Source organism: Teleopsis dalmanni, chromosome X (genome assembly GCF_002237135.1).
Source record: "Teleopsis dalmanni isolate 2A chromosome X, ASM223713v2, whole genome shotgun sequence".
Classification (NCBI taxonomy): Eukaryota; Metazoa; Arthropoda; class Insecta; order Diptera; family Diopsidae; genus Teleopsis; species Teleopsis dalmanni.
Genome location: NC_051848.1, coordinates 14384576 through 14412419, shown reverse-complemented (window position 1 = coordinate 14412419; position 27844 = coordinate 14384576). Strand labels below are relative to the sequence as shown.

The 27844-nt window shown below is 33.1% G+C and overlaps 1 protein-coding gene across 1 annotated transcript; it reads right to left on the bottom strand.

Moving 5' to 3' along the window:
- Positions 1–979: 979 nt before the first annotated feature.
- Positions 980–23280, bottom strand: LOC119687646 (chondroitin sulfate proteoglycan 4). The gene is made up of 12 exons (XM_038102051.1): positions 22672–23280; positions 10647–10843; positions 10336–10566; positions 10101–10282; positions 9440–10022; positions 7107–8135; positions 6669–6920; positions 5454–6604; positions 4936–5390; positions 4514–4876; positions 3495–4398; positions 980–3318 (listed from the first exon to the last, which is right to left on the bottom strand). Exons 1-12 carry the CDS (start codon positions 22763–22765, stop codon positions 1623–1625), a joined length of 7137 nt encoding a protein of 2378 aa, XP_037957979.1. The 5' UTR covers positions 22766–23280; the 3' UTR covers positions 980–1622.
- Positions 23281–27844: the final 4564 nt, after the last annotated feature.

Below are 27844 nucleotides of genomic sequence, written 5' to 3'. Positions count from 1 at the left end.
ACCCTTAAATTATCTGCATAAGCTAAGGAAACTATCTCCAGGATTCGAACAATGCAGCACAATTATTTAGCATTGCTTAATATTGATATAGTAATCATTTTAACATTTATGGAAGTAAAGTGGTTCTTGAAATTATTTGAATTTAAATACAACGTGAAATTAGGGACATAGGGATTATCATCATTGTAATGTTAACAGTTAGACTAATTAATCATGAATATGTCGCGATATTTGTATTCTGTTTACATGTGTTTTTTGAAAAAAAGGTATATCATTTATACTACTATATTTAATAATATTATATTATATATAATCACCAGCTATCATGCATGATATAGAAATATAAAAGTATAAACTTTGTTTTGAGGTTTCTGATTGTTAATACGTTAACATTTTATTTATGAAAAATCTATTATGTTACTTATAAAAGATCTTTACAAATCACGTCTGCCTTGAGTATAGTAAACCATTCAAGCTTATATGTTGCTTCCAAAATGAAACACAATATACGTAATAAAGTGACCAAAAGCATAGGTACCAGGAATGGTCTAATCTCTAACTTCATTCCCAGCACCCATCTTAACACATGAACCATATTCACCTTGGAATCCATTCATGTCTTTTGCCTTGCATTTTCCTTCGGGTTATAACAACAACAAAGTGAGTGCACGACTTGCACGGACTAAACCACTTCTCCTCATTCCTAGAGATTTCTGTATAATTGATAAGTTGAGACGATCTATACGGGTACACCACTTCTCATTTTACTAGCCTATTGCTCCTCTTTATCATGTACATTTTTTGATATCTTCTCACTTGCAGTGGCAAGTATCGGTAATACAATATTATGTCTGCTTATCTAATCTTAAGAACTAGAATATCAAAAGGGAAAGTACATTTTTTTAAATAGACATTAGCAAAACTGTTTTCAGTATTTAATTCGGTTTTATTTTAAATCAATAAAAACTTACATATTTAATTAATTAATAGAATGCGTGAATAAATGAGTTACATACAAAGTTAGATAAATAAGTACAATACAAATAAAAATAAACTTAAACTACAATGTTTTAATGAAATTCCATGAAAACTACTGTTGTGATCTGCAAAAATATTTGAACTGAGACTTTCGTAGTCCAGTAATATGATTTGAGCCAACAGTCTGCACATCTTATAAACTAAAATACGAACCTACAGGTGAAATGTTTCAAAGAATTTTGTAGAATATACTAAAGCAATCAGACGGGACACAACTTCTGAGACCAAAAAACTTGGTGAGGTTAGGATAAAATTTGTAGATTTCAATTTGTTCCAATTTAATTGTTAGTATTTCATTACCGATTCCAATTCCATATGCTCGGCATTTATATATTCGTTAATTATAAAACGATTACAGTCTTAAATCGGCCACCCGATTATGAGTATGACATTACGAAATTAATTTTATCAACTAATAAGTTCTTCAGTTCGTAAAATCTACTACCTTTTCTAATTTCAGGTTTCTTTTTACTAGTTAAATAAATTCTAAACTAACACCTAAAACTAATTTTAACCAATAATATAGGCACTTTGAGTATTAGCTACCGGTACCAGCTTCAGTCGATTACTTAAATAACAATCAGTTAGACCCAATACTGATTTCTTCTTAGTAGTGGATTACTGGGTGGCGCCGATGGTGGCGTAGCAGTAGGTGCGCTACTTTGTGGCACTGTGGAATAGCCACCGAAATCGTTTGCCATATCGCAAGATGAGCTCCAAGTATCATTTTCCATATGATAAGGATTATAACGTTGCGGAAGCATCATTTGTTGAGGATCGCATTGATCATCTGTTTCGTCTTCATCAGGATCATAGTCAGGAAAATCAAGTTTATATGATTCTACAGGTATTATTTTGCATTGCGGAATATTGCTGAAACCTGGTAGTGGGGTAGATGCACCCGTCGCTGGCACTGAATCTGCTTCTGAACTAGCATAGTGATGGTGGTGATGATGATGGTGATGTTGCGGACTAACAGATGTCAAGTCTGGTGGACATGGTAATGTCGGTGGTTGGTCTTTTGATATATCAGCTTTGTGACGTTTTAAAAAGCGCAGCTTAAATAGAAGCATAACAAAAAGTACACAAATGAACATGATTATGAGCGCACAACCAATTGCTACGTAGTTTAGTGAAAAATTAGAGGTCGTGATGCTTATAGTGCTGCTGTCCTCATTTGGTGTGCGATATTCTATATTAACGGTGGCCTGTGCTGGTTGTACAGTCTTTATGATTAATTGATAATCAAAACTATCATTATCCTCTATAGTATTCTCGACAGCCAAATTCGGTACAAAATACACAACGCCACTACGAAGCTCTTTGTAAGAGAATGTGCTAGTGGAACGTTCATTTTGTGCCTCAGCCGCTATACCAGTGCTACGTATGATTTTTCGTATTTGTCCCGTAGTGGGCATACGCGTTATTATGAACTTTGGATTAAATTTGTTAAGTTTTAGCGATAAAGAATTATCAGAAGCTAAGAGCGACATTAGGCGTACTTTACCAGTGACCATATTATACATGGAAATGTCCGATATTTGTATCACTGGCTCAACGACAACGACAATATCGACAGTTGCAGCATAACTAGTACCCGGTACGTAAGCACTGACTTGAAACGTGTCGTTGGACCGATTTAGATCAGTTTGCATGTAACTTATTTGCGAAGACTCCAATTGGTTTTGTGTGAATCTTAATGTGGGCTGGTGGCGCAGCACAATGATACCATAAAGTGGAGAATTGGTTATATTATATGACAAACGCTGGTACTGTACATTAGTTCGCAAGCCTATGTGTTCCAGTTTCATAATGGCGGTAGAGGCACCTTGTTGTACCCCCACAGGAATTTGTATGTCCGCGGGTAGTAAAGAAATGGGTGTAATTTTGATAGTAAATACTTCATAGGCAGCGTTGAATTTGCCATCTGACACAGTAAAGCAGAATGTTGTAGATTGTGGAGTACCGAAATGCATGTAGACAATGCGATCATTATTTATGTCTGCTTGGGTGAAACGATTCGAATAAGCCAACAAATCGTCAGCTTGACCGTCATTAGATATTTTCTTCAGCACACCCAAGGTGGGTCCACATGTCACATCATAAACAATTTCTTCAGGCGGAGTATCTTTGTCTTCTGTCAGTAGAACATTGCGGGTAATGGTACGATTTTCACCTTGAACAACGGTCATTTGCGGAAGATGTGTCATTAATACGAATGGTTGATCATTGATGGGATTTATTGACACCGGTATAGTGAGGTTACAAAGAAAGATGTTGCTGTAAAATAAATAGAATAAAATCGGTCAATCATATCGTATTAAAATAAGATAGTTCTTAAATTATTTTAATGAACTGTCTTATCAAATTAAACTAGTTAAATTAACTAGCAAACAACTACATAAAAAAAATTATCAATCTATTTATCAGTAATAAATAGATTACTTAAAACTGACCCTTGTGTGAGATAGACTGACATCAGGATAGTGTCCTCTAAAGTGTCTGAATGATCATGGATATAATAAACTTTTTTAGTAAAGAAATCGCTAGGATGAAACTTTTGTATGGGTTTAAATTCATGGCCTAAGCCAATACTGCCGTGACTTGGTCGTTTGGTTGCTTCTATATACAGTTCAGGATTACTGATGCCCGCACGAGTTTTCAAATACTCCAAAATTTTTGAAAAGTCCAACTTAATAGGCACAGAACCACCCTCATCTACTTCCAACTTAGAAACCGGTAAAAATCTTAGTAAACCGCCCGAAGAGACAGAAATTTCTATATTGAACTTTTGATCCAATAAACGATCACTGCGTTCAGCTACTACATCAAAATAGAACGAATCGTTAATACGAAACTCCATAATCACAGCTGTGTGCTCATAAAATATGCGTCCATTATCAATGTCGCTCTGCGTGAACTCAGTTACTTCTCTTGCAAAGCCATTTTCCATGAACTCGTTGACAATACGCCCCAAAGTTGGCTGTACAGTGACATTGTAATGTATCTCCCTCTCAGCATCGGTACATTTAAAGTGCAAATGATCACGCAAAATTTGTTTCTTCGTTAAGGGAAAGACGTGCAAATTCTCGTTGCGCTCTTCTATAATTTCCACTGATTTTATTTCTACATTCAGAAGCTGTTCAGTTGTATTAAATAATCCATCAGTCACGATAAATGACATTTCATTTCGTCTGGAGTTCGTATCGTGAATAAAGTAAACTTGTTCGTTATTGATTTGAGCCTGCGTAAATTGATCTATTTTATGCACGGGGTCAGTTTTTAGAGCCAAATATCCGCCATAGATGTGGTTTGCAATATAAGTGAGGTTCTCTGCTGGCGTGTCGTAGTCCTGTGCCACTGTAAAATAAAGGTTGATTTTTAGCAGATTAAATATGACATTTGAAAATTGTGAATACATTTGCTATAAAACTTTTGAGCCAAAGTTTTTTTTTTGTTTTCTCTTGCTACTTACTTAGGTCAGTGTAACGAATTATGTGACGACCACCATTGAAGACTTGAAGCCCTGTGTTAGTAACAATCATAGGTTGTTCGTCATTAACTGGCTGCACTGAGAACTCTACTTCAAACGGTACACTCTCTTTATTGCGTGATGTAGCGACCATGGTTAACACATCGGTGGCGTTTTCATTTCCATTGTGTATGTAAAATATACTTCCTTGTTCCAGTGACTTTTGAGTGAAGCGTTTGACTTTTGAATTTGCTGCCATTATATAGCCGGAAGTTGGTGCAATAGTTATTATGTATTCCAGAATTTTTCCACGATAATATTCCGAAAATGGTTGTATATCAGAAGAACTTAATTGCACGGTTTTACCTGGTAAAATCAATTTAGGAAAGAGTTAACTACTTAATGACAATTTTAAATGTACCAACCTTCAACAACCGATATAACATTTGTACGCATATATAATTTTTCAGGAATTATGATTATTTTCAGCATCAGATTTCTAAGCCAAGTTATACCATTAGTCACATCAAATTGGAAGTAGTCCATAGATTGATTTACACCAGCTTGTATATAAAACATTTTCTCTGTATTAATAGCTGTTTGGTCGAACACTTTGCAATTGTATTCATCATCAAATGACATGGACTGCATTTCTAGATAACCATGCATAGGCGAAGACGTTACTAGGAAAGTTATATCTCCGGGGGATATATTAGGATGCACCACTTCAAGTATGTCACGTGATATGAGTACACTGGTCGATTCCTCCACGTAAAGTGTTTGATTTTTTTTTATTTGAAGTGGTTCATAGTAAGCTGAAGGATAAATTCGAAAAACGACTTCTCCCTCTGCTGTTATGTTCTTCAAATGCACGCGATATCTGAAGTTAGATCACAATTCAAGATTTTTATATATTAACATTTAAATAACTTTAATTACTAACCGCATTTTATCCATGGAAGCTATTTCAGTGTTCCAATACACCAATCGATCTCGTTCTATATCCAAATGCGTAAAATTATTCAACGAAGTCAAATTAGTAGCTTTGTACTGCACATTGGAGAGAGAAGAATCATTTGCTCTTGGTCTGCCCAAATACATAAGTATGCCATATGAAGGAGGCTTTATGACTTCATAATATATTTCATCTAATTTCATATCCAAATTAGTTTCCAGCACAAAGTCTTTATTTCGGAGTATAACAAATTTGCTCTCTTGAACAATTGATGCATTCGTGGGAAGCATAGAAACGAATGGATCGGAGGCATGTACTTCTAATAGTCCATTTACTTCATGCTGACGATCAGTAACAATGAATGAAGCAGTTCCTGCATCCGGCCCGCTATGCTGAAACATAATACGCCGATTTGTTATGTCGTCCTGGCTAAAACTGTCAATGTGGTTTCCAGACTTATAGAAAGCGCCATTCGTGCTAGACACATGTATAAAATGAATATCGGATCGATTGGTGTTAACATCGGCATCTAAATATTTTAGTACATCTGGATTCAATGTGCGAGAACCATCACGCACTACGTGAAATATGCGTTCTATGGTGCGGTAGGGTGCATTATCATTAATCAACTTAACGTTAACATCTATATGCGCCACAAACTGTAAATCGGTGTCATCTCTGGAGAGTATCAGTAGGTCAAATAAATCGTAAGTGGATTCACTATCGTCGTGGCAGTAATAAATTTCATGTAAAAATAATTGCGATAGAGAGAATTCTGTCAGTGGTAGCACTTTACCCTGTTGCTCATCATACCGACAAAGAGTACCATGTTTGGGCACCTGTGACACGACAAACTGTAAACTCTCATACATATTAAATCCTATCTCAAAATGATTTTTTGTTATTAATGCACGGTCTCCTTCTTGTACATCCAATGGTTCTCGAGTTTGATAGGAAAGCTTGCTGGTGAGAGTGTCAAGCGGATGGTACATTATTTCCAATTTTCCTGTAACATCGTCACACTCGGCGACCGAGACTACGAATTCTAGATAATCGGTAAAACTCGAGTAGGACGTGAGATGTGTTGTGTACCGTATGCGATTTTTGTCTATGTCCAATTGTGTAAATGAATCCATTACCTATGAATATGAAATGATATGCAGTTATGAAGGTTAGTTATTATGTTCAAAACTTTTGTATTACCTTTGCAGCTTTACGCGAGTTTTCCACATAAATGGCACCGTATTTTGTAATTTTAGTTATTTTATATATGATATTTCGAGGGAATGTAGTGATGGGTACAGTTTCGTAAGTCAACACTTCGTTCGTTAGTATAAACTCTCTAGAACCATTAACATTAATGGCAGCTGGCTTTACGGAGGTAATCCGTAGCCGAGTAAATGTAATGCGAAAATCGAATGTTTGTGTAGTGACGAAGCCATGCGAAGCAACAAACTAGTTGGAGAAAAAAAAATATATATAGATTGAACTGTCTAGTGTCGTAATATATTATATACGTATATGTTGTGTGTATTATATACATATGTAAATATGTTTATTTCTATTAGAAATGAGGTAAATATTTTATCTTAGCCAGATATTTGTTATTTATTAAATGTTATTAAATGTTAGTTAACAAACCTTAAACTCATCCTGCCAAGGAAAATCAATGCTATGCACATAACGCACATGGCCGAGCAATAACTGGCTGTCACTGAACCAATCAACATTCACCCAAGAGGCGTCTATTTGTCTCAATCGCTGAATGGCACCATACTGCGGTGGCTTGACAATATCGTAGCGTATATCGATATTTTCATCGATTGCATTAGTGCCCACCGACAAGTTCGCTGATGCGATAAAAAGTGATGTTTTGTGTATCATTATAAGTCCGGTATTATTGACTAAGCGTAATTCAAGTGGATGCACCGATACAGGAAGATACACGGTGTCACTAGTTTCTATGCCATCCGAAACATGTAATAAAATTTGATAACTAAACGCCTCAGTAGCCGTTGAATTGTAGAGAAATGTTACTTTCCCAACATTTACGTCTGCTTGTGAGAAAGTCATTGTTGGCATGCCATTAAGAAGGAACCGTCCAAATGCCTCCTGTGGATTTGTGGAAGGTAAAATTGTATATATCACCACATTTGCAGCGCTATCTGGATCGTTTATGTTGAATAATTCTAACTCTAATACCTTCTCGATACCTTCAATGACGCGCATTATTTTATTATGTGGCATCTTGAGTTGTGGTGGATCATTCACTGGTGTAACATTTGCATGTAACAGGAAGCGGTGCTTACCAAGTATATTTTCCGGTATTTTATGTATGTCACCATAGACTTGCATATCTAGTGTGGCGTGATCATTGAAATTTTCCATACCGTTGTGTACATATTTAACTTTGTCTGTAGACAAATCGACCATATTAAATGTACGACATTGGACGAAATTATTTTTTTCGGGTGAGAATTGTAGCAGTTGTCCATATTTAGGCTGCTGTACAACGTGAAATACAATGGATGTATCCGAAAGACTGGGATATTTGCGCATATCAATTAAGACATCTATAAAATGAGGCGAAAGAAATACTGTGCCACCTTCTAGTAATTCGATGGGTGAGACGTATAGTAGTTCTAGTTCGGGACTGGTTTCAGTAAATATCTGTAAATATGTAAATTTTATTAATATAAATTAAGAAGAAAATTTAGATTTGTCTACATCATGGTTACAATATATTTTTCACAGGAGAGCAGCTTATGCATTTATTAGCTATCATTTATTTCTTGAATTTTTGGAAATAATATCTACAGTGCTCACTCAAACATGTGAATTAATTAAGCACAACATATTTGTTTACGTTTTGAAAATTTTAGTTTAACTATATTAGGCTTTCCCTCTTCAGTAGAACGGAATCGAGGTTGTTAGTAGGTCATTATGATCTGTGTTATCATCTTAACGAAATGGGTCTGTGTGAAGTGATAGATTGTCATCTCTACTTTATGGCGGATTAGATCTTTAGTTATATGCTCCAGGTTGTATCTGGAAAGGGGGGAGAACTGGTAGGTTAAAGGTAGGTTAAAAGTCCTTTTGCATAACACTAGTTAGTTCAAATTTTAGGAGATGCACTTGTTGAATGCATCTGTTGAATGAAAAATTATATAAATTTATGTATATCCACATTATTAATGCATTTATGATTACATCTCTTGATATTACCACTTGAAGAGACAAGGTAACTAAGAAATTTATATAACATAGATTCCTAAGCAACGTAGCATTGTCGGTAACGTTGATTCTCAACCTACCAGCGTAGCCTTGTCGGTAACGTTGATTCTCAACCTACCAGCGTGGCCTAGTCGGTAACGTTGATTCCAGTCGGTAACATTGGACACTTCCTAATACTAATCGTGTTTTCCCATTTCAGGAATTTTAAAAATTATTATTTTGATAGTAAATAAGTATTAAATATAAATATTGCAAAGGACCGGTATCTTGTCATTGAACATTATACTGTGGGCATGGGCATATATCTAGTTTCGCTTGATATATGGGCATAACAGTGACAAACCTCTGGTCTTGTTTGGAAAGACTGTATGTTTGAGCATATAAGAAAACATTCTCATACAAGTATAAAATTTGTTCTATTCTATTAGCTACTGACTGGTTGGGTGCAAAATTTTAAGAGAACATAAATGCAGTCTCATTATAGTAATTGTCTTATATTTTTTATAATTTATTTAATATTTCTGCTCACACATGTTTTTCATTGTCTTATCACACAAAATGATTACTTTAGGTTTTACGGTCCGTTAAGAAATTCGTGCTATAAAAGATTTAAGGGAATTATCAGTTATTACTTTTTATTTCTATAACCTGGTTTCATATTATACAGTTATACTGATATTTTGAATTAATAATAACATTAATTAACTGCATGGATTAGTTAATCAAATATAAACACTCACTTTGAATGGTCCCTGAAAGTCTGCTTTAATGCAATAGGATTGATCGCAATAGCAAATGAACTCATCCACGCCGTACTGATTACATACACCGCTTTTTAAACACGGATTGTACTCAACACAAGGATATTTCCAAACGCAGTTTACTGCCAGATGGTGTGAAACTTTCATTTGTGGAAAACCAAGATCCTGATTGTTAACTCGAATGCCGCGCATGCAACCTTTGAAACTGATATCGTTTATACGTAAACCTTTGTTCAACAAACGCCGACGCATTATCTCTTGTACACCACCGAAGAACACACTCTTCTCTAGATTAATAGTGGGCTTAGTATCATTCGCATGCATTTCGCGATGCGTTGTATCGTCCAATATGAGTTCAGCCATAGAGCCACTGTAACGCAACGAAATACGGTGCCATTTGCCATCAGAGACACTCATATTTGGTGATATCTGTACTAGACTGCCTGCCTTGTTAAATGTCAACTTGAGCATTTCATCCTCTATTTCCAACAGAACAAAATCAAAGCCACCATTAAAGAATAATACGCCAGATTCTTCCATTGTGCGAAATTGTAAGTCAAGTCTTAGAATAGATATGAAAGAGAGTATAAAAGTGAAAAAATATTATGGGTATTGAGTAATGTATGTTACGAGTGCTTACGATTCGCCTGTATTTTGTGAGTCTTTGGCCATAAGTGCAAATGAGTCTTCGTTGAGAAAGCTGACACTATCCTTAATCGAACCATCGAATTCATTGCTGCATGCCCAAGTGATGCCTATGCTTGTAGCATGCCCTGTTCGTTCCTTTGCACGCTTGATGACATTGATATTGTTGTAGAAAACCTATGAACATAACTTTAGAATATTGTGATTATTACAGAGCCAGTCTAACGTACGTCTGAAATACATCCTCGGAAACCAATTACATCGTTCAGATACTCTGCCGGAAAGTCACCAACACCACCCAAAAATGTGCCGAAATGTACGTTTAGCGCCATCATGTCGGCGTGCAAAGTTTTTCTTATGATGGTGCCATCAACTTGGAGTGTGATATTATTATCGTAGCGTTGCACCGCCACATCGTGCCAATCCAAATCATTAAGTTTTTGTTTTTTGGGAGAACGCAACTACAAGAGCACGACAATGACGACAATAACGGCAATAAATCAAATTAGGCTAAAAGGAAACGTTATTATTATTTAATTACCTGCACTACATCGCGATCTATTTTGTATGTGAAACTTATGGCGCCGCTTTCCAAGCTCATGAGGCAGTAGTCAGTGCGTCCTGCTGCCAGGAATAGAAAAGCGTTTTCCTGCTGTGTACGGAATTTGACTCTGATATTTGTAGACATCTTAGCTTCTTGCAATGGCATGGTGATGTAGCCATCACCAAATAGGGACACTGAAAAATTCAAAAGATATGTTGCATCAAAAAACGATGGAATAAATTGTGACTGAAATGAAATTCATTTCATTGCATTCATCGTTGTTTAATTATATTTAATTAAGGAACTAATTAAATTGGAATTGAATTCTCAAGCGTTGAGATAATTAAATTTATTTATTCTCAACGACTTGAGCTACTTCCCATAAGTTCAAGTTATCGAACCTATGCCAGTGAGCTCACAATGCAGTGAGCAGCTTTGACACAGATTTATTGATTTATATAAGAGATCAATATGTGTGCTCTCTAAACCCTCCCTCCACTTCCCTTCACACGGCCTCTGATGGTTCACATTTTCAATGGGGCATAATGCAGGCAGCTACACGCTGAAGAACACTGACAGTTCTGTTAGCAATCATATGTGTATTTTATTTTTAGTACAGTTTTTCTCATAAATTTGAAATGCCGTAAATTTGTCACAGGAAACATTTGACGAAAATATTGAGTTTGAGATTTTAATTATGTGCCGAGATATGAGATACGAAACAGCGGCAATTCAAAGAGATTTCACGTAGTGTTTTTGGCACATCATGCATCGGAAGCGGGGCACTAAAAGTGCACTTGTCGGAAATTTGCACTAAACTATCTTTTATTTTACGATTATAGCAAAAATTCAAGATTCAGTCATATGTCGAACATAAGTATTTCACTCTTCCTAAAGAACGAAATACTAAAAGTATTATTTTTATGCTGATTAGTGAGAAAAATGTTAAAAGTGTCGCCAGATGGGTTAACTGCATAAGCGATTTACTTAAAGTGTTCTGAAAGATTTATGGTAAATTAGTTTCAATAAATACACAAACTTACAAAAGATACAATATGCTTTGCGTTGTCTCTGCCCACTAATTGTGCTAATTGTGCTTTAGTCTCTTTAAAACAAATTGTTCCTGATAATCGCCACCCCAACTAAAGACAGGTTTTAACATGTCTCCCGAGTCTATTTAATCATATCACCACTAGTCTTGCTTGAAAACTGTTTATTTTCATAAAAAACAATATCATAAGTAGATCCTATTAGCAGTTGTTGAAAACACAGATATAGTCTAAGACAGACCTTGTTTTGGATTTGTTTCAATTTCTTCAAAAATCGCCATTCTACTTAAGAATAGAATTTTATATTTCTCTCGAGTTCATTTATTTACATCACTAATTGCCTTGATTCGGAATTGTTGATTTGCTTCAAATAACGTAAGCAGATCTCATTAGGGTTTGTTAAGTCGCACTATTACTGAACAGCACTGAGATCCAGTGTTGTGCATTACTTCGGAATGGAAGAGATGGAAGAGACAATATGACTCTGTAAATTAGATTCTATACTACTTTTCTCTAAGCAACGGGGCTTAGAGATCTACTCTAAGCCCAGAAAAGGGCACAATAGACTCGACGGTCGCAGTGCCACATCCCCTAACAATAATATGGAGGATAGAAAAAATTGTCACTGCCAGTCAGGTTAATAATCATTGTTATGTTCGATATTTCTGTTTGGTTGTAGCATAAACTGGTTTCAGAAGAATGGTTGGTAAATAAAGAAATATTTGGTTGTATTGTAGCGTTTTTCTGTACCATTGTTGCTATGTTAAATTATTCAGACCGTTTTTCTAAGAAAATTAGACACGACCTGATTTATAGAAAACAAACTCATGGATTTCAGATATGATTATAAAATCAATGCCAAAAATACAATGGATTGATCGTTTTCATTTGAATCTTCAAAAGAAAATCAAATTTGATCAAAGAAGTAGAAGATATTTTTGAAGCTATTTAACTGAGTTGTGTACTATAGGCAAGTAAGGGAGAGATCTTGGTGTATTTTCTTCATTCACGATTAGTTATCTAAAGATATTCCTTTAAAAAATACCAGTTGACATTGACATCCATGAAATAATGCATCGGTAGTTTTTGATTTGATGTTCTTAAATTCCTAGCTGAATCGAACTTCCCAGAATCATTTCAAGCTCCTTAGCAAATTCTTTAAATATTACTCTCAATCTGTATGTTTCCGACTATGTGTGAGTTTGGCTTACCGAAACTAAAACTTATAATCCTTGAGAAATATTCCTCTTCTTCTTCTTCTGTTATCAACTAAAATTGATTTGATTAGGGATATTTATTTTGATTAAATGACATATAGCTTTGCACTACCGAATATAGAAAATGTTAAAACGAAAATGAATTCTCAATTTATTATGCTGGAATGTTTACTGATGACATCTACAGCATAAATCTAGAAGGGTGACAGCATGATTTTACTGTATTTGTATTTCATGATATTAATTGGAGGATATCGACAGAGGGCTTTTAGAATAGACATATGTATACATACGTGCCTGTATCAACTCTAACTACGCCACTGTTCATCGCTGAGAATATAGGGCACTCATATAGCATTTCCATTTGACTATAAGTTAAAACATACATGATCCATGGAATAGTAATAACTTTTGGTAACATAATTTCGCAATTTTCCATTTAAGTACGAAACGCATTAGAAACGATAAAAATCATAAAAACATCAATACTCGTAGTTACCAGATGCTACCAACACTTGAACATGACAGAACGAAGACGAACAGCTAGAAAAATCTATGAAGCGCCAATTAACCATAAATATGTCTAAGCTTTTTCGGAATATGCAGAAGGGCCACATATGAGCCAATCAGTCAGATCTCGCACACTTCTTCTGTTCAGCTAACTCAGAAGAGTAAAGTGCTAATTATACTCCACAAGCGACCCAAATTAATGTTGAATTACAAGGAAGATTTAGAAAATTTTAAGAAAACACATAAAAGATACGAATATGGATGAAAAGATAAACAAATCAATTTGCTAACAACGCACGTCATGTTTCACAAATGTTTTCTTAATATTTCATAAAACACATAAAATTCTTGAAAAAAAAAATTATATGTGGAAATATAGCTACATAGCACCACAGGGGCTTGGTTGGGTGGGGGATTGAATTTTCTTCAATCTGTATTTATAGGATTAAAAATTGATTGATATCTTTACTTATGTTTTCGTATGGTACAGAAGTATTGATGCTGTTATAGATTATCATAAAGCAACACTTGGAGTTTTCTGAAGAAAAGTTTTTCTTTAGATCTCTGTTGGTGACGACTACTGAATCCGATTGAACCAATAGCTTTACGAGCTTTATCACGAAATTGGCATCAAACAGCGAATTAACAACCCATCGACTTCGCTAGCTTGGTGATATGGATGACGATGCTTAATTGAAAATGGTGTTTGAAGTGGAACAAAAAGGAGTGGATGTAGATCGTGTCTCTGGTGGTATGATCAAGTTGAGGAAGCACCTAAACTGCGTTAAATGCACGATAGTGAAGAAGGCTTGTACGCAGCAGATGCGCCTACAAAACAGTGCTGTGTCAGGTCGAAACCTAACAACGGATTGTTACGGTCACATAAATAAGTACGAAAGAAATTTAAAATTTCAACTGAATAATTTGAAGAAGAAATTAATTGTCAGATACAAATAGTTACTTATAGTTCCTTTCCAATATCTATCTTTGACTTCATTGAATTTATTTTGTTTTAATTAAATGTTTTTCTGTATTTCTGTATTGAAAATTTTATATTTAATAACTTTATTTTAAATTTTTTTACAAAAAGTTTTCGAGTTGCTTTCGTCAATTCTTTGGAACATTATTTTCAGCCTTTATGATTTCGTCCCATTTGCAATATTTTCTTAAATATCTTTTCTTTTACAGACAATGCAAAACTTCAAATTAATTACTTCGTCGTTGGAGGGGAACAATGTAACGTGGACTGTGGTGGGTGCAAAACATGTTCAGACAACATACAAAAGACATAAAATCATCGAAAATAGAAGCGACCATTTGGTTCAAAATGTTTATTTACCACCTAATCTGGAGCACGAAATATCCCAGGGGGAATTTGGGATGGTGGATTCAATTTACCAGAGTATTATAATTTTAATTAAAATTTCATTTATTTAATGTCGTTATTTATTAAATGATGATAAAACCTATTTTTTTTAAGGAAGCGGGTGACATGTCCATGTCAATTCTTGTTGGATCAGATTTTAAAGAAAGTGACTGCTTTGCTATTATGTTCAACTGTTGATTCATGCGTGAAAGAGAATTGAGAACTGAAACTACTATAAGGTGAAATCTACAAATGGTTCTTATATTAACACGCTTTTAGTTTTTACTGGACTTTGAGTACCAGATAACTTCAAAAGTTTGAAATCTGTAGTTGTATTTGTAACGAATGAAATTTCAAAACTCAACTTGTTCTTTCCTCAATCTGTCCTCTTAAGTAAAAAGATAGAGTTTCTGTCAGCAATTTAAATAGAATTCTATTGCGATGTCATTCTATGATAATTTTGGGAAGATCATATCCATGTTACGGTTCTATTGCTAAAGCACACAAAGGGACTAAGAGCCTAGACCAAGGTTTCTACCTTAGTGTTTGTCGAGCAATATAGTTGTTTTCTATATGTATTCTTATATTTTTACTATAGTAGACCTATTTGTGTTAGTAAAATTTATATAAGATATGGTGTCTAAAGGGTTAAAGCTAAAACTGGGTAATTTCACGCTTGAATGTAACTAGTATATGCGTTTATCTATTGATGCTTTATCTCTAAGTTACTTTGCAACTCCCATTTATTGTCATGATTTCGTGCAGAGTTTCCATACACTGTGAAATTGGCGATGTAAGAAAATTTGTGAATATGGCTTGGTTTATGGTTAATGTGAAATCTTAAAATTTAATGTTCCAAAGCAAAAACAAAGTATTTATGTTTATTTATGTTTTTCCTCGGAAAGGTGTGCTATCGAGGAGCTTCGCTGTCGGTTTGTCTAGCCATTTATGTTTCTATTTTTATGTCATTTTTTACGACTTACAGCATACGAATTTATGTCATCTTTGACAAAATGTACTATTGTTTTGTTGGATAATAAACTACGTTTTGTCTTGTTTCTAGAAGACACGACTCTATCCATTTTTGGATGCTTTTGATTAATCATGAAAGAAGTCTACTAATTAATTGTTTAGATTGCATTAATAATATTTGAATATATTTTATTTATTATTATTATTGTCAAATACTAAAAGAAAAAACATATAAAACTTTGAATAGTACTTCATTTTCCTTTGTTTCACCTGATCTGTCGCATTTTGATATTCAAAAAATGGTCGTCTTTCAGCTTTGCGGTGCCATCCATTCACACTTGATGGGCGATTATTTGTTCTTCATACTTATTTTTTAAGGCAACATAAATTTTCACGCTAAGTGTGATGAGTAATCTAAAATTGTGACAAAAATAGTCGGGCACATGGAACAGTAGGAATTATAGTGGCCACGACGACCATTGGCAGCAGTACAAAAACATCAAACGAGCGCTTCACAGAAATTGGTTCAGCCGCAGGCACTGAGAAATATACACAATTGGCACACGTTTCGTAGCGCTTAAATGACTCGTAAATCAAGCGAAGTAGAAATTAAATTCAAAAAAGAATTCTTTTAAATTGAATCGAAATAATAACAACTAAAACAAAACAAAACTGAGATCTCAATACTTAGCAACAGGTCAACACCGACTAAGATAAGATAGGAGTGTGATATCTCACACAGAGTTTTATTGTGTTAGATATGTCACACTAGCTTTGGAATTTCATAGATAATTATACTGGAAATAGTCACAAAATGTCCTTAGTATACTGGGTTTAAAATCACAAGAGCATCTTGTTCTTATAAAGAGTTTAAGACAGTTCAAATGACATATAGCAAGATCTTAGGTATTCTAAGTTTTTTTTGTACGATCTATTCAAATTTTGTAAAAAGTGTTAACCACATTTTAATCTATTAAATTCCTTACAACACAAATCAGTATATATTGATAGAGACCCTCAAAGTTTCTGATAGCCAGGTATCTTTAGATCAAAAATCGACAGTAAATTTCTTGCTGAAGGCCGGGAGAAATATTATAAATATTACTTGTCTAGAAACTGGAGAAACTTAAAATGGTATTATGATAGTAGTTATTTGCATTGATTCAATTGTTGTGTGAAATAGTAAAAACCCTAAAAACAGAGAAATTTGATTGCTTAATACATCAACCAATACATTACACATTAAGTGTAAACCATTGGATGTAGTACAGCTTAAGTCCCCATTGTTATACAGTCTAACTGCAAGTTGTAGTCTGGTTAGTGCTTGCAAAAAGAAAAATTCTATGCTTACTTCAATATCATAAAGTGCTATACATTTTATCTAATGTAAACAAAGAATTAAGTTAGCTTTCCTAGTCCATTTGCTTCAACTTTTCTTTCTGAAAGAATACCTTAAAACTTTGGTCCAAGTTTTTGCTCGTAGCCTTGTCAAATAGGTGAATAGACAACTGGAACCTTACTTAGTTGTTTTTTTTGATGAAAATTTTAAGTTCCAATTTATTGGGGTTAACGTTTAACTATCTAATTGCTCAGATTCGTTAGATTATTCTTTCTATTTTGCAAAAAATTCTGCAGGATAGGAGAGTATTTTCTAGTACTTCATAACGAGGTATCATTCGCATATGCATTATACCTTCCCAACATAAGTTTTAAGAGCCTTTATTGTAGAAACTATCATAAGTTAGGTTTTTAACGTTATATTCTAAAAAAGAAAATGTAGTATTCCATATTAAAGATTATACCAAGTATTATAAATCATTTTCAATTTGATTTTCAAAGCTAAAAATAATTTCCTGTAATGGGTTTTGAGCCTAAGACTTCATGTTTTAGCACTGGTAGCACTAGTCAAGCGCTCAATCGTCACTTTTGAACTAACTTAAACGTGGCACACATTTCTTTTCAATAGCATAATTACTATATTACATTAAAATATATGTACATTATCGGACCTATTCTGTGCACTTGACAGATTTGTCAAATTCTTTAATAAAATTTTTGATTTTTATATAGCAGAAAGCTTTTTGGTATTCTGGACTCATCTTTACAAATTTCAAAGCTTAAGTACCTAGTGCTTCTCACCACACTATAGTGTAAAGTGTTTTGTATAGAAAACTGTTCGTAATTGTTGGTAACTGTTCGTAAAAAATGCTTGTAAAGAGCATACATTTTAAGTTGTCAAAAGCATTTCTCATGCATTCAAATAACAATAAAAAATATGCTTGTAAAGAGCGTATATTTTAGTTAAGAATATTTGTCAAGCATGCATATAATAAAAAATGCTTAAAAAGAGCATATTTTTATAGTTGTCAACAGCATTTCAGTTATGGCAACTAACAAGAATAAAAACTTTTTATTTATGTCACAGAATACCAAAACCTTAACTCAATCAATTTTGACAAGTGCCAATGTTTGACAAGTTTATAAAGTGCACAGAATAGGTCTGTATACATAAATATATATTTTATATATATAAAAATATAAATTATGTTTTTAGCATCAAGTATACTGTACTGTTATAAATATTGAAATTCTCTCAGATACTAGTCTACTTTTATTTTATGAGGACATTTTCGGTATCTATTCTTTTGACGTGAATTCTCCAATAGAACAACTATTGGTTGCTTAAGAATAACTTGGCATCACTGCCTAGATCACTAGATATATAACAAGTAAAAAAATTTTAAACAAATTTATAGTTGATAAATTCATTTAATTACAAAAATATCTGTAGATAATATATAAAATGAATGACACAAAAAACCATTAATTGTAATTGTTTAAATTTAGTGAGGCATTTAGGCAATAGGAGATCGTCAATAGATTCGTTTATACTCGTATAATCATATATATTTATATATCAGTTTTAAGTTTTGGCAGCATTATAATGCGACTGGCTTATTCGTTAAGCAGTTTCACGAAGGTGGGCTTATTTTTGCGAATTTTGTTTTTGCTTTGCATGTTAATTTTTAAGCGACACGTGTTCTATTGGAGAATTCATGTCAAAAGAACACACCTTAACTTGATTACTTGAGTAAAATTAAGTAATCTTAAGATTCGATTGCATTTTTATAAGCTATAAGTAATAATCTATTAATCTGAGTAACCAGAAGTGTGGAACGAAAACATGTGCGCTACATACTTCAACTGGTTATGAGTCATCGTTTGCAGAATTTGTGTCGTCATCAATAAAATTTATAAATAAAAAGCTGAGTAAATTTAATTAAACTTAAATTTGTTGACAATTAAAGAGTGATAAATAAATTTAAAAATAGTGCTATAAAAATAAAAAATTTATGAAAATCTCTTTCTTTTTCTAGCGTTGCAGTCGAAATATTGCAAACGATCCCAGTTTGCCGCGTGAAGTTGCATTGCTCAGATAAAGAAAGACTGTGAGTTCGCTTGTGAGTTCGCTTGCGAGTCAAATGTCAAGCGTGAAAAATGCGTTAATCACTACAGAGATCTTTCATTAAATAGCGTAGCCCGCGGCTACGTGAAGACGTGAAAAAGTGGGAAATATAAGCAATTCCATTCTTCACGTTCTTAATTCTTTCTTAATAAGAAGTAAAAAATTACAAGAGCAAAAAATAAATTAGAAATTTATTTTTATTTTTTCTGGCTTCATTGTTCGCAGTGAATCTTTGTAATTTTATTTGATTTTTGTGAAAAATCAGCAAAAGGAGGACATGTTTAGATCACTCAAGCCGACTAGCTAACAAGAGAAAGCAAGAATTATGTTGTGTGATACTTCGGGCTCTTCGAATTCACATTAAAATTATTAGATAATGCATTAGACTAATCTCCATATATCAATTCGAAAATCAATTTATATATAAACTTATTCAGATTAAAATAAAACTGCTATCTCATCAAATAGTTCAGATTTAAAATCAAAAGAAATATAAATAAATACAATCTTTTGAAATCGTTTGATCCTTAACAGATTTATCTTTTCGCTCTATTAGTTTGCCTCCATTAAAATAAAAATTATACTCTGAATAGGGTTTTATTCCATCTTTGCGACCATCAACGTTGTTAAAAATAGTAGTATCACAAAATATTAAATATTAATATAAGTAATTAGACTTTTAAGGAAATTGCTAATATTTTAATTCTAACAGTTATAAGCTAATTTTTGTGAACACTACTCAAGTACTATTTTCTAAATAAATTTAGAGAACGACTAAATTTAAGTCGTTCTGAAGACACAACTGATGTTCCATTTTGTGTCGCCTCATAATTATAAGTAATCAACTCCCTTCTGAGAATATTTTTTATATGTTCTCTACAAAATCTTCCTATTCTCCTCATAGATATAGGAGAAAATTTCTCCTCAAATGCGTAATTATCTTTTTTTATTTTAAAGAAATGGAAATGACATGATGACATGGACTGTGTACATCTAATAACAATCAAATAGTGATCACAATATTATATAGTTACTTTTATCTAAAATATATAAACAGCAACTATATCTATATTGTCTAATATATAAATATATAAATACAGCAAGTAAAATTGTTAATAAAAAACTTTCATAGCAAAAGTAACAAAACTCCAGCAAAAATATGCGAACAAAAAAGTCAAGTACGGCTTTGGATCAGTTGGTTAAGGTGCGCTGATTCTGAGCTTCACATTTGGCAGGACCCGAGTTCGATTCCTGGTACTTGCAGTCTCAAAAATAATTATTTACGAATAATTAAATACAAGAATTATTTCCAAGACCACTGATGAAGGGTATTTGGCAATACTCGAAACAGCTGTATGGTCAGCCAAAAATTCAATTAATTAAAATAATTTAAAAAAATAAATTTTTGTTGTTGATTCACTTCTGTTCGAAAACCTCTTTATATTGTCTAATGCAATGTTTAGACTAATGCACTTAACTCGATGAATCTGATCTATTTTTATCAAAAATTTAAATTAAAAATGCTGAAGAAGTTCGATAGGTGTTAGCATTATTATTATTATTCTTAGGAGATGTGTTAGGTTCATACAATCCCGGTATCTCCTATTGTTATAAGTACCAATAAGTGATTTGAATTGTGTTAATCCTGGTATATTATCCCAGTAATACTTTTTATTCTGGTTCTCCTTTAGCGTACTACGTTCTAGTCCACAAAAAGGTTCCGGCCCCATTATCGGTGTGGCTAGGTGTTCATATAACACAAGTAATCATCATGTTTTTATTTAATTTAGTTAGTTATCCTAACTAGTTGAACTTTGTTTCGTTAGAAAATCGGATTAAAATAACAATTTAATTTCAAAATCAACTTAAAATCATTATCGGATTATTGTGAGTATTTCTCATTAATTTAAGCAAAATAAAAGAAATTAGTACTGTAAAGTCATGGATTTTTATGTAGGATTGCAACATTAATTTGTTTCACAATAATAAGAAATTAAATCAAGATTTGAACTGGCTGTGTGAACAGGATTTAAGTGAAGTGCAAAATTACTATTATAATTATGTTTACTTATACTGTGTGAATGGGTAATAAAACTCATTTCAAATTGATGAAGAGTGTGGAAGACTTTTTCCTTCTAAAAACAAACTTTTTGTTGAATAACCAAATTTTTTTAGATTTTTTGAATAATATTGATAATGGCATTGATTAGCGTTTGCAACATGTGACTTAGCGATGGGATTAGAGGGTTAAAATGATAAATATGCACAGTGGATAACACTTCGTCAATTCGGCTCTCCAGATATAATTAGTGTGATGTGTTTTAGTGCGGCCTAACCCAGTTCCCTTATGGGAACACACATAAATGCTTGTGACTGCAACAGGCACTAAAACAGAAACCAATAACCATAACTAGTTTGTACTTTTCTTGAAAAATTTTTCTACTTCAAGTGTATGTTTTTGTAAATGGAGTTCTTGGCACTCCCTTCCGTTGCGGTTCACCGTATGCAATGACCGTGTGGTGAGCATAAACTATCTTAAAACGCTGTCACATATTCCATACATGCTCAAAACTTCCAATGCAAGCGTGCAAGGCTGTCATTTAAGGTAGGGAGCATGGCTTTAATTTTTGATTTTAATAAGGGTTGTGGCTTCTTCTTCTTAAGAAATTTTGATTCGGTCTTGGTGAATAAATTGCATTGCCTTGTCTTTCATACAAAACTGTTATATTAGTTATATTAGTTCAATTTTATTTATTTTTTACTTCTGTATTGATTTCATTTGGTGTTGAAGTTATGCTATCCAATAATGGATTTGTGGGAACTCTTTTGGTTTATAGTTCAATATAAAATAACAGAGTATAATGAAGATGTTTAATAGGTTGTACTCACACTTTGAGTAAATAACTTATGCATTATTAACGAGTAAACGTTAAATGTAATTGGATGGCTTGAAAGGTGTGTTCACACTTTTGTTAAATGTTTTGCTTAACAATAGCCTCCATCCATTACATTTTAGTCAAAAGGAGGTTGCTTCACTCGTTGGTTGACTGAAGACTGTTTAAATACATGGAAATTGTGTGCCTTCAGCGGAATGGAATGTGGGTTCCAAGTCTTGGGGTAAGTAAGGTTCGCTAGCCTCATTTCAACGGAATGTTTTGTGAGTTCTGGGATAAATGAAGTTAAACGGCTGCTTAGTAAGGGTAATCATGCGGCATTTTTGGGACGGGGCTTTTAGTAAATTTTCGGAGAGAGGTTCCCTAATAGATGTTGTTTTTTTACAATTTAAATAAGTAAATGAAAACAATAACCTAAAGGTGTAATGGTTTCAAATTGCATATTTTGAGCATATATGTATATTAGAATATAATAAAATTTTTTTAATATAATTAAAATTTTTATTCTTTCAATATTTTTAGTTTTAATGTTACAACGACTCACCCACCTTTCATTGTATATCCGCCGTCAATGAACTCGGCTAAAAATGCCACTGCACACAGCAGCAGACAATGTGTGTGCAACATTTTGTGGTGGTGCATCTTCGAAAATTCCCCAGAAATTTAAATTCGGCAACTGTTGACTGAGGACGACTTTGATTAAAAGAACATTTAAAAGGCGTAAGCGAATACTGATTGCAGCTGTCAAAATTTGAAGCAGTCGTCGGTAAGTTAAATGATGAATTGAAGTTCGAACCTCTACTTCCCGTCCTTGCTGATGAGTTTCTTCTTGATGGAAATATTGATAATGTTGAGATGTCCAACGGAATTCTTCTGCTCACAGACAAATAACGAGCAAAACTCTTTCAGTGTAGCGAAGAATTTCTGCCTTGCGACTTGATGGAAAAATGCATTATGTCAATAAAATCTTGACATGCCTCACAATACGAAGGAGTGATGAATGAATTTTAAGTTTTTATTTTAAATTTAAATCAAAAATTTTTTATTTCTTAAAATTAAAGCAGAATTTTAAACACTTTTTAGTCTGTTAAATTATTTCCAGCTTGAAGCGGCTACCGTGTTGCAAAATGAATTTCATATCGAATCAGATCATGCATTTCTACGATATTGATTAATTATAATTATTATTATATTATTATTATTAATTATAATTTTTTAATTTATTGGAATTTGATTTTTTTTTTCAGATTCACTCTTATCTTTAACTTTTTAAATTTTTATTTTCTTTTATCAGTTTTTTATTTCAATTATTAAATCTGAAAGTAATTATATATATTGTATATAAAGTTATAAATCGTAAGATATTAGACCATTATATTTATTAAATAAACACAAATAACAATGGAACATTAACAGTTCTGGTTTACATATGATCAACTAAAATCTTTCTAAGGTGGTTATATTAAAGTCTAAGTTGTTGCTCTCCAACATTCCTCGTAAATTAATGAAAGATAACAGTGGGAATAGATATACAAATAACTACGTAGTCCCATACGCAGCACCAAATCCAACCCATCTATTGCTTTATAATTGCTTATAACAAATATCTTCAAACTTGAGGAAAATGATCTTAAACGTTTATATGAACCAATGGGGTTTTAAATAAAACTTTTCCAATATTTAGAAATCTCGAAATTGTAGTTAAGCAAATGCTCTTTAGTAGCACAACGTTTAATTGAACAAAATCCGTAAGCCACAATATTCAATATCAACATACCTTACTGAGAGTCATCAACTGATGTTACCAGCAAGAGTTCTTCAGTTGGACGTCGGATATTCGATTCAGAAAGCGTTTATGTTGGAGTTAGCTTTTATGTTAGAATATGAAATAAACAATCTATTTGAGTTATATTTATGATTTATAATTCTCATTCATTTTGAATCCAATGCACTATAAGTACTCTATTCAATTTTGCGATAGAATGTCTTCTTTTAATATAAATAATATCAATTTAACTTAGAGTTATCGAGCTGATTTACTTCAATACCCATTCTACCATAAGATGCGTTAAAGATGGGAATTAAAAAATTAATTGTTTGGATGCTGGGCACAATATTGTTCGTTTTACACTGAAGTGCATAATTTTACTACGAAATTGTGTGTAAAGGCACAAGTTTACACCATTAATGAATATAAATTAACTATCTCTTTATTTTCTTAAGTATTTTCCATAATCATAAAGTCGAATCTATAAAATGCGTTATAGGCATTAAAATAAATTAGTTTCCGAATGGATTTTATGCGTTTGATTATATTTTCGTTATTTAAAATGATTTTTATTTGCTCATAAAATAAAGAATAAATTTTTTAATTTGTAGAGAAACATATGCACATTTATGGCTTTTATTTAATTTAAAGAAAACTTATACTTCTTTCGTGATCTTGGGAGAGAGCTTAAAAATTGGGAAACTCATGGAAGTGCGATGCGTAAATATGCAGATGCAGCATCCCATCAATAAAAATTATGTTTCAAGAAATTTTGTCGCCATTAGGTTAGTCAGTGTGTGCAGCCGAATTTGCTGGCTTGGAAGAGTGTCTATTCGACAACTATATATTCGGTTGGGTTGAGTGGTGCAATACAAAATACGTGCGATGAAGCTGCGGCTAACTTGACAAGCATAAATTACGCTTTTTCTCGAGATACTCGACTAAGCGGTAAACGGTGATCACAGCAGCAGCAGCAGCACCAGCAGCAGCGTATTTAAAATTAGTTACGCTCAAGCAAGAACGTGTATATGCATCTTTTGCTCATATATTACGTATAAAGTATCTCATAAAATGCAACACCAATGTTAAATAGCAACTGGAAAGGTACAAATGCGCACATAAATTGCAGTTGACACCAACTGAACTGATAGGCAATGCAATCAAACGAACGCACATATGAGCTTCTTCCTGCTTTATCAATGCCACCCTCGCCACCTCACATAGAGCCGTTACTACCGATACTATAAATATACATATCACATAAATATGTGTTTGTGTTTGTGTGTGAAATGTAGCAGTGAAATATCTATTAGTTGTTAGGAACTCGCTTCAATATGTGCTGCAGTGCGTACCCCCGTGTTATATGCTCCTAAGTGTAATGCACCGAAATGTGTATTAAAGGAAATCAGCTTCAAATATTTTATTTTTAGATACTTTAACATTAACATAGCCGTAAATAATTCTCTTTCCAGTAGTGCCAACGTTTGGAACTGTCTTGTTGTTGTCGTTGTCGTTGTTGCTGTCGTTTACGTTCTTCCGCACGTAAGAGCCCATGTCGCATTTTGTCGCCTTTATGTAGTGCATATTCGGATGATTTTTAAATAATTCTGGCATGCTATGCTCTTACCGGTACGTATAGAGAAGTGCATTTTCTTGTACGTGTTGCAACCTTCGAAAGGGCAACGAGCAGACAAATTATGTGTAGAATCGAAAAAGGAAATGATGATCGCAACTACAATAATATGAAGAGTTTGAAGTGGCAGTGCTGTGGCATCACTATGCAGAGACTTAGGAAATCTGCTAAGCTTATGCGAAGGGTAAAGGTTTTAGTACTGTCTGGACTCCTGTCACGCATTAAATAGGTAATATCTGTAAGATAAACGCTAGTAAAGATATTCTTCACAGATTATGCAATAAGAAAACTATAAACATTTGTAGGCATTTGGCGCTAGTATAAAGAAAAACCCTGAAAAAAAAATTACAAAGAAATAACATCGAGGTGGATGTGAGTGAGTTACAGTAATGAAGTTTACTGACTGATAAATAATATTTTCTAAATATATTTGAAGTATACGCCAATAATGTTTTCCATAGATCATAGTGAACAAGTTTATCTCAACCCAAAATATACTGCGAAGTGAAAAAATATTTTAAGTCTTTTACAAGGACTGGTAACATGTTCAATGTATCGTTCAAGGACCAGTACCGATATCTTCACAAAAAATAATACGGTTAAGGAAGAAAGTATTTTACAGATCGGTAGTGTTAATGGTGTGAGTCGGAGGTTTTGCAATCGTTGCGTAAACTACTGTACCATATAGTCCTATTTATTTATATTTATCAAGGTCTATTTGGATATTATGTAGGTCATTTGTTTAATATAAGTGCATAAGCTTGACGTAGTGAATTCCCGTTAAACTGAAAGTAAATAAAAGAAGAGTAAAACCGGTCATATAAACTCTTTAAAGACACTACTTAAATGTACGATTTCTTTTTTATTATTATATTCAATTCCGCCCCGTTAAAAATAAAAACTAATAAGGAAAATTTTCACGACCCCGATATAAAGTATGCGATATTAATTTCTTATCTGTAATATTACAGTACAAAGATTAATATGTAATTTAATTAGTTAAATCAGAAGGTTTGGTGTTCTTAAGCCGTCGTACGTGGTCTGCTGTGTTGCAGTGAACTTCAAGTCTTTTTTATGTGCTTCAGCCTGAAGCGTGATTATTTCAGCAACTGTCGAAAAGTCCAAGTCACGATAGAGGTCGCTGTAACGGACATACCATGGAGCATTGATAATTGAAATATATTGTTTACATCTAATTAACAATATGTGGAGTAAAAGTAGATCAGTATTACTAATAAATTTATTGGATAATATATCTGACAATTATGAATTGTACATAAGTATTTTAAAAAAACTTGATGTAGTTCGATATAGGTGGTTAAAATTAGTTGCAAAAAGTTTATAAAACTGATAGATTCATACCGATACCAGATTAAAGTGCTTTAATATAATTACCGACAGCACACATCCATTAATATGCATATACCTATTATGTACTAATGTTCGATATAATCCACACTCTCTAGCTTGTGCAGTTGTCCAGTTAATTTTAGTTGTTGATATACATATCGATTACTTAGTTACATATACTTCAAAAAAAAAGGGGTTCTTCGAAATGTATCTACATAAAATTTTTATAAGTTGTAAGTTTACTGTTCAGTTGGTTCAAATATTTTTTAGTTAATATTTATCTGCTAGATCCAAATACTCAGAAAGGGAACTGTTTCATATGTATAACGATGAGTGTCTGGCAGATTGATTGATAGTTACATATAACTCTTATGGCAATAAAGTAATGTAATAATGTTTAGGTAAGTACATATTTCAGTTCGGGTAAAGTTAGGCACATTTTTCTTTTTCTATCTAAAACTTAATTTAAGTACAAAAACTATCGTTATGCGGTTTTTTTTTGTGACTAAATACAATTTTTCATGCACTTAAAGTGCGGCTTGTTAAGTGTCGTGAGTTGCTCATGCGGATTTTATGGTTTGCCCTTTGATCTGTGCTGAGTTAAAACTTTGCATACCCACATTTTCCTGAATTTTTTATTCATTTATTTTTATTTTTCAATAATTTTTTTTCTTTTGAAACACATTTTATGCTTTAATGCGGTACAAATATGGCAACAGGGTTGTATTCGCGGTATTATATACATAAAATGGACATAAAATTATAAGGAAGTGCAGGTCCTACCGTCAATTTTTGGTTAAATCTTTTGAATAGTAATTATACTATATAAAGAGATATACCCAACGTCACCACTACGAGCTCGGAAGCCTGAATGGAAACATATACCCTTTGGAGGATAAGGTAAATGTTACTGGCTACAATAGTTTATAATAGTTCTACTCTTTAGTAGCACCACTTTTGATTGAGCAAT